Source organism: Solanum pennellii, chromosome 10 (genome assembly GCF_001406875.1).
Source record: "Solanum pennellii chromosome 10, SPENNV200".
Classification (NCBI taxonomy): Eukaryota; Viridiplantae; Streptophyta; class Magnoliopsida; order Solanales; family Solanaceae; genus Solanum; species Solanum pennellii.
Window position 1 is genome coordinate 74,843,269 of NC_028646.1, and position 9,200 is coordinate 74,852,468.

The 9,200-nt window shown below is 37.0% G+C and overlaps 1 protein-coding gene across 1 annotated transcript in view; it reads left to right on the forward strand.

The window, feature by feature from the left end:
• The window catches only part of LOC107002564 (ethanolamine-phosphate cytidylyltransferase), a 19,531-nt gene that overhangs the window by 3,210 nt on the left and 7,121 nt on the right, over window positions 1–9,200 (forward strand). Inside the window, exons 4-6 of the mRNA XM_015200627.2 lie at window positions 1,787–1,858; window positions 2,630–2,697; window positions 4,650–4,770. Of these exons, the coding sequence (XP_015056113.1) occupies window positions 1,787–1,858; window positions 2,630–2,697; window positions 4,650–4,770 (261 nt within the window). The remainder of the gene's footprint in view (window positions 1–1,786; window positions 1,859–2,629; window positions 2,698–4,649; window positions 4,771–9,200) is intronic.

Genomic DNA, 9,200 nt, shown 5'->3' on the forward strand with positions numbered 1-9,200 from the left:
CCCCCAAAAAAAAAAAAAAGGAAGAAAAAGAATCAAGAAAACTGGATAATAAAGTTGGAATTGATCTCTGGGAAATCAGGGTTCAATTTTTCCAGAGATATAGGATCCTTGCGAGGAGACTGAATCACTAGTTGATGTGATAAGATCCTCGTGAAGCAGTAGCATAAGCTTGGTTGGGTTTTCGATAGTCCTTTTGCACTGTTATGGTGCAACTTTAATATTCGTTACCCGGTTCAGAAAAAACCTCCTCTGAGACAAAAAAGGAATGGAAGGTGATTACTTTACATCTGTGATATTGGTAGTGGGAGAAACTTAAGTGTAGTTCTCAGAGAATGAAAATCCGTATAGTAGGTACCTAACACCGAAAGAAAAACACAAGATACAAAAACAGTAAATAACTAAGTTAAAGATACTGACTCATTGAGTTTAAATACGGGATGCTAAGCTTCAAATATCGTGGATTTTTTTTCTTTTGATTTGTGACCTGTAATTTTTTTATGAAAACCATCAAATGGGAAATGATGGCAATCTGTTGCAACCAAAATGTGGTAACATTACAAGTTCTGTAATGTGCTAAGTAAATCAACGGCAGCATCAGTATCATTTACATTTACAGCAGGAGATGTTGCACCAAAACCTAAGCAGAAAAAGAAAGAAGCACCTGTTTTTAAGATTGATTACATTGTCATTCTTGCTCTCAAAATTCCTAGTTTTTTCTATCTCAAAAAAAATTCCTAGTTTTTTTTCATTCCAACTAACCACATACTGCAGAAGGAAGAGTAAACCCGAGGTCAGAAGAAGTCCACTAATCAAGCCTCTACTGCCTAGATGCATATATTTGCACATTTCAATTATAAGTAACTCCATCTCTCTTTCAAGTTCATTTAGGATCTGTAAGTAGAGTTCAATTGGTGATCATCCAATCAAACAATTAAGCACAAGATTGAATAAATAACCCATGAAGCAAAAGCAGTTCATTGAAATAAATAAGATTCAAACCACTATATTCATGTCAATCAATTTCCCCGTGACCTAGAACAAGGACTTGAATGACTCATAGCATAAAAACGACACAAGTTTATCAAAAGAAAAGTTGCAAAATCAAGAAAAAAGAAAAAGGAGAAAAACCCTGAAAACCTCTAGCTGTCCATTGAATATCCTCCAAAATATCTCGAACGTTTGATATAAACCTACCAATGAGCCCACTGTTTATAATTTTGCATCAAAAGAAAAATAAATTACTGAACTACCCTAAATAAAAAATCTTGCAGACAGCCCAGGGTGTTTCACGTCCCATCCAGTGTGCTGCACTGTAGTATTAGTTTTGCGTGTTTGTTTATCTTGCTTCATTTTGGCATCTAAGCTTATTTCTTTGCTCCTTTTCCATATCTAACTTTATCTTTAGGCTTCATTTTGCACAATTTGCTGTCGGAGCTTGCATATTCATCACACTCGACAAATGTTAGCTTCCAACACCAGAGATTCACAAAATCAAGCCTTTAAATATTACAATCGACACATAATTAAGTCGAATGTGAGCAGATGACAACTTTTTTTGTTTACCAATTCTCAAAAAAAAAAAAAATGATAACTTTTTTGAATATATTCAATTTATCATTTAAGCATCAATGCCTGATCTGTCTTACATTAAGCTTATGATGTTTTTAGGGAAATCAGTTGATATTTTAAAACATCGCCTAGGTTGTTTCTTCTTTTATTTCCATGTTGCTGCTAGGAAGTATGTTTGTTGCTTATGAGCTATAATGTTTCGGGCGTGTTTGTGTAGGGAGCTGGACCTGATGCTCGCATAGTCTATATTGATGGCGCCTTTGATCTTTTCCATGCTGGACATGTAGAGGTAAGCAATCTAGCTTTAGGACCTACAAAGATAAGGATGCTTGTATATCAAAGAATCATATAAAAAGGTAAACAAGCGTAGTCTCCTTTAGTAACTTTAGTTTATGGTTGAAGTGATCCACAACATTCAACATGGTACCATTGTTAATAGTCGTTTTTTCATGTTTTTAGCGAAAAATGAAATTGGGTGGGTGAGAAGAAATTCTCTTGAAGACCCAATCAAAGGAATAGATGTGCTCTTACATAATAGCTTTATCTTTTAGATATCCATTTTGAGTCATCTAATATGTACAAGACCATTGCTACAATAACATGTGGGAAATTCCAACCTTTTGCCTAATATTTTAAACTCACTTTCTTCGAGCTGTTTGAACAAATTTTGGAACTTTTTTCGAAACAACTTTTTGGGGGAAAAAGTTATGCAAAAGAAATGTGCTTGGATAGTTTATGCAAAAAGAAATGTGTTTGAACTATTGTAGTTTTTTTGAAGATTCACAAGTGTTTTGTGGGTAAAAGTGGAATAATTTTTCTTCGACACATTGCTGATACCCATTCTTTGGACCACCTCTTTGGAGAAGTCTTAGGAGATTTTTGCAAAACTTCAACATCTTTGAATAAGTTTTTTTGTGATCCCCAAAAGACTTTCTACAGAAAAATGTTATCTCTTTTCCCTGCTGTATTTCTTCTCAATGCTTATTAGTCTCTTTTTCTGTTATATCTAATGCATGCTCAGAGTGCAGCTTCATTTTCTCACGTCTCTGTTAATATTTAGATATTAAGGCTTGCTCGAGGACTTGGAGACTTTCTACTAGTAGGCATTCATACTGATCAAACTGTAAGGTAATATGGTGTGCTTCTGCGCTCTCAATCTGCTTATCCACAACCCTCACGTACGGAAATATATTGTATTTGGAGGTTCCGTTATCCTGATAAAACCCTAACGTAATAGTTGTAAAAACTCATCCTTTGTCTGAAATTAACATACTAATTTATTTACGTGTGATTTTCTTAAAGTTTCTAGTATATGCATAATAATTTTCTCTAACATGATAAACAGATACCGTAGCAATCTTGTTGGGAACTATGAATGTCAAGTAGAGTATTAATATGATAATTGTTTATCATGTTAGAGAAAATTATGGATGACGATGAGACTTAAACAGCCTGCTATGATACATTGTCCAATTGTCACACATGTTCCTTGAGAAGTGTTAGTAGGTAGAAAAGGAACACCTCACGTTCTCTTTTTGACAACTTAATAATTTTATGAAAAAATATTTTGGCACAAAATCACCAGTACAGAAGTACTCCAAAAACTAGAAAACTTCATGAGTGCACCTAAAGGAAATAAGGGGGGAAAAAGGTCTGAAATATATCCTAACTTTGACCAAAATTGTTGTTACGATACCGAACTTTGGAAAGGACCTTTTACCCCTCTGCATATAAAGGTATATATGTGCCCACGTGGACATCATAAATATTGAATCATTATAAATAGTAATGTTCCCACGTGGAGACATATATATCTTTAAAATATAATATTAAATAGTTCAGGGGTCAAAGGTTCTCATAAAGTTTGATATCGTAACAACAATTTCGGCCAAAGTTAGAGTAGTTTTGAGACCCTTTTCCCAAATAATAGATAAGAGGTCATTCTTCAATTCTGCGAACTTATCTCTACATTTTCAAAAGCTCTCCTATCTTTGTCTCGTCAAATGACTCACATAAGGGCTAGTTGAGCTACACTCCATGCTCTGCATCTTCCCCTCCACCTACCACAATTCCAGATGAACAATTAGCTCTTTCACTGTGCTTGGCATCACTCGAGTTACTCCAAAATAAGACATAATTTTGAGGCTACTCGGCAACAAAGAGGAGATGGTGAACGTCTTCACCTGAACATTTACACTTGAAGCACCAACTAATATATGTAACCTTCTCTTCCTAGGTTTTTCGGCCGTCAATATCACCTCTCTTGTTGCTAGCCAGAAGCACTCTTTTCTTGGTACCTTAGGGTGCTGAATCGTTTTATGTGAAAATGCAACCTTCTCCATAGTCAGGAGCTTCTCGTAATATGACTTGACTGAAAAACCTCCATTGTTCCCTGCCCCCCACCTCGTACATCATGGTTGTCATGTGATGTTACTTGTTTGTGAAGCAAATCGATTAACTGGCGTGGGTTAGTTGCATGTCGACTGTTGAGTTAAAAACAGAGTTCTTTGGAAATATGCTACAGTGCCATATTAGTTATATGGGAATTGGAGGAATATAACTGCATATAGCTAATAGAAGAGGAAAGAAGACAAAAGTTTGGGGATGTGGGGGATGGGTGTGGTGGAGAGAGAGACCCAACAGTAAAGCTTAGTTGATTTTAATTTTTTTTTTGTAATAGGCAGCTGTGTATTATATCACAAAACAGTACAACCCTTGTACTGAAACCATACATACAGATGTCTCCTTTTTCACTTTTTCAGTCTATATTGAGTCTAAAGCATCAATTACTGACACAGTGTCATTGGTGTATAATTTATTTTATTTTTTTATTTTTGTATTTTTATGAAAACTCCTAAGATTGTACTTTCAAATAGGGACTCTGGATACTTTGATAGATAAAAAATGCTTAATTAATTGGGCTTATCTACAGTCAGTAGTTGAGGTTTTTGTGGAGAAAATAACTTGTTACCTGTCTGTTTCTTCTCCTCTTAGCATGTTTACTGTCACAACAAAGTATGGTTAGTTAGTTGCAAATTTAGTCAAAGATCTCATCTTCCATTCTGTATTGTCTTTTCCAGTGCCAATAGAGGTGGACACCGTCCAATTATGAATCTTCATGAAAGGAGCCTAAGTGTTTTGGCTTGTCGCTATGCTGATGAAGTGATTATTGGTGCTCCAGGGGAGGTGTCAAAAGATATGGTAATCTCTACTCATATGAGCACTGTTTTGAAAATCATTTGTGACATTCTTATTGCTATTATTACTCATCCACTCCAATGATTTCCTACGATCTCTTTATTGACGGTGGTCCATGCTCAAGGATGCTAAAAGCAGAGAGAAAAATTCACAACGTTTTTATAATTACGTCTCTAATCTTTGGAGTTAAAGTGTTAAACATTAATGACATTAATGAAATTATCATTAACACTTGCATGAACCTTCTGCATGTTATGTATGAATCCAAGATCACTTATGACTTCTCGTAATTTTCATGGATATCGGATTGATGATATCTGCTACATTAGTTATTCATTTCCAGATTATGGCTTAATGACTGATGGTGATATGACATGTTCTCTACGACTCTACGTAGTGGCGGTGTTTCTCTTGTAGTGTCTTACCTAGTGTTTCTTGACAGATATCAGATTAAACTCAGGTCGTTTCTTTATTTCTGCATATAACAGCCCCATGAACCCAAAACCTCGGCCTTAAATATCCTCACGTGGACTGAATCAGGCCCACACTCAAGCACACGCGTGTTGAAGACATGATTGAATTTCAAAAAACGTGTCCTTTCTAACAACTTAAGCTTTTAAATTATATGGTCACACAATTGAATGTTGGCATTAGAGATGAACCTATCCTTGTTGTGTTTCCTAATATTGGGATCCTATGTTATTATCCACTCTCCAAATGTCCAGTCCTGAGCGTGAGGTGGAGAGTGTTATGAGCAGTGGCGGACCCAGAAATTTTACCAAGTGGGTTCAAAGTATTAAAAAAAATAAAATAGTATTAAATGTTGCGGGTGGGAATTGAACCCGCAATGCATCAGTCAAATTGTACCCACTTTGCCGCCGGACTACATGTTAATATTGGTTTAAGTGGGGTCAAATTAGTTATATCCAATGTTTTGTTTCAAAAAAACAGGTTGAATATATACGTATATACAATGTATTTTTTCAACGAAGTGGGTCCGCCCCTGGTTATGAGTGTCCCACATTTGTTGAGAAAATGAGTTGTTGTCACCTTAATAGTCTTTGGCATAAATATGAAGTAAAAAAAAAGTAATGATATCCAAAAAGGAAAAGCTCCCAGGCACGATTCCCAAATAATGACCTAGACCCATCCTAATCTCCCCCTTGTGGTGGTCCTTCGGATCACTGGGAATCACCATCCTCACCCCTTTCCTTCTCTTAAACCTTTCTCCACTCCAATGGAGGACTGTATTTACTTTGCGATAGGAGTAAATCTTTCAATCTCGAGAAAATCAAAGGAGCGGCTGGTGAATGGTATGGATGGACTGACAGAAGCAAAAACACCATCACAAGAACTTCTTTCAACAAGAAATCTATGATCTGGATCACTCAGGTCATGCGAGAAGCTTCAAAGATGAAAGGAAATGTGGTTAGGAGGTGGAAGAAAATAGAGCCTCTCTCAGAAATCTACTGTGCAAGAAACTTCAACAAATATAATAGATACATTAGTTTGACAAACATAAGGGGTAGGAGAGGCCCGTTATCATCATTTCGGAGATGACTTTTAACTCAGGATGGGACAATATAGCGGACGAAATGGGGAGATTCTTTTCTAGTCATAGAATGGAGGAAAACAGAATAAAGCAGAGGCTAGTGGATAGTAATAACCCTTTTGCTGAGGCTGTGAGGAGCTTTAAATAGTCAAACAGGAAATTGGTTGGAGATAATGACCAACATTAATGAAGGAGGAGGAAATCATTAGCATTAATGATACTTTGACATCCAAAATGGAGTCCTACGAAGAAGCTTAGTTGGAAATTTCGAAGAAATGAATATGTTGACGCCAACCCCGTCAGAGGTGAGGAGATGGGCAAGTAAGATTTGGAGGCAAAATCATAGTCTGAATATTTATGAGATGGGGTCTGGAAAGTACTTGTTCAAGTTTGCGATAAGAATCACAGCGGAACAGGTGATTGGAGGCAAATGGGTCTGGAACAACTCAAAAATCTGGCTGCATTGGTGGACTCCAACGATAGTGGCCACAAATTGGAAGACTAGACGAGCTCGACCTGGACTTGGGCCGTAGGTCTTCCACTGCATCTCTGGTCGCAAACAACTTGTAAAGACATCGGAGACTTCTGTGGTAGTTGGATCATAACAGAGGAAGAGACAACTAAAGAAACCACCTTAAATGGGCGAGAAGCAGAGTTGAAGGAGGCAGGTTTTTCCTCTTATTTGCCATGTTTAACCTATGGAAAATAATTTTTTGTTAGTATTTTCCTCCAACCAGAGAGCCCTCGATTTTTGTCTCACATTATTTCCTGGCTAATGCCATCATTGTTATTCCCCTTTTCCCTCCTTTTTCATTTTTACCTGTTTCAACTCCTTCTCCCATCTACACCCTTTAAGGCCCTTATTTTTTTATTTTTTTTTTGAAACTGGTAAGGTTGTATTCTTCAACATTAAGGGCATGCTGGCCACCACCAAAAAGTGTCAATTACAAACTTCCTATCAAATCTACAATCTGATCTGTATCTACTATGCACAACGGTTTACACCAAAAAAGTAGATATACTATACAATTCCAGTTGACCTTGTGTATGGAGTTGGATCTATTGTCGAAACATCTACTGTTCCTTTCCTTCCAAACTGACCACCATATACATGATGGTATTAACATCCACCATCTCTTCTGGCTCTTGGTACCTCCTCTCCTTACCCAGCTCTTCAACACGTTTGATGTACGTTCTGGCATTGTCCAATTCAGATTTGAGATGCTAAGGAACAAATTCCAGATTTGAGCAGTGTAATTACAGTGCAGGAAAAGGTGCTGTTGGTTTCACTTGTTTGTTCATCAACTCTCTTGTTTCCATATCTATTGGCCCACAATCTTCTTTGTTCCATACATCAAAATCTCCTTTCAATGACTTCATATTTTCTGCCAGACAAAATGTTCGCTTTCCGTCTCCCTGAGATCTAATAGTTAATAGCTGCTTGACTCTGTCATCATATCCTTGAGGTCTGCAACTTTGAACCATATTGTTGAACCCAATAGGGTTTCTTGTGCAATCCTACATAATAAGGCTATGATCTAACGTTCTTCATAAAATAAATAAAACTATGATATTAAGTTCAGGACATGGGATTTAATTCAAGTTAGAAATCATTTCCTCTTATTGGGTGTAATCAAGACTTGTTCGGCCTCAACTTTGATTTTATTCCTCGTTAGTTCAGCTGAACTTTGCACCTCTTGAAGAGAGGCCAAGAAGATGGTTATTTTTGAGCTCCGAGAACTCCTCATAACTGTCGACACAATTCTGCACCTATTCTTTCCTGAAAATCTTATGGTGTTAAAATTCTCTCCTCCATATGCCTGGCATGTGCCACCATTGCACTTGACAACTCTTCCAGAAACCTCATTTGATTCTCCCCATTGGCTCTTACACTTCCGAGCCCCAAATCTACTCTGCCTTTATTTCCCTTAAATCTTGGCACTTATAAGTGCTTGCCTTTTCCCACATCCTCTTTTTCCAATTTATCTCATCCTACTGTAGTTAAGACCCTTCCAATATTCTCCCTTGCCAGAAGTATCTCATATCTTACTCATCTCTATAGTTACTCCTCACTATTTAATTTTTCCTCCGTTTCTTTTTTGTGTCTTGAAAGCATATCAAGTCCGTTCCACATTCTATGAGACTTGCCTATTTGATTGTCGTTCTATTTGGTCATTCATCTTCTGAATATTCGTCCATGAATTTCTGGGCATGTTCTTCTTCCATTTGCCTCTCTTCTACTCTCTTCCCTGGACTAATTTTCTTTTTTTGAGAAGGTAACGATTTGTATTATACACCACTACTTATGTAGCTCTGAAAACCCCTTTAGAAAAAGTATGAAAATCCAGGAACAGAAACTGCAAGAGCATGATTCTAATACTTCTAGGATTGCTTCTGCATTTATAGGGAACTCTTTGTACACCAAAAACATAATAACAGAATACAATCTGTTTTGATCATTTGTAGGGATCTTCATTTACTTTTATCTTTTTCTCTCTTTCCTTTCTTTCCTCCCTTTCTATGCATTTGCTTCTTTTGCTCTTTTTTCCAATAGCAATAAGAATGTCTGTCACCTTGTCTTTGTTCTTATATAAGAGACTGACAAATCTTCCAAAACTCCAACGAAATTCCCCCCTATCCATTCAGTTATCCTTCTTTCCTTATCAGTGTTGGCTTGAGGTTATAATTACATTCCTTCCTTCCTCTCTTTCCCCTTCCTTCATTAGTTCTCTCGCACTATGTGTCTCCCCCTCACCCCTTCTCTTCTTCCTTGCACTATGTTCATCATTGACTCCTCTCCCCTATAATCCATGACTTCTGCCTCTTTTGGCATGGTCAGGGAGTGATTTATAGGATTCCTTCTGTTGTACTGAGCCCCCCC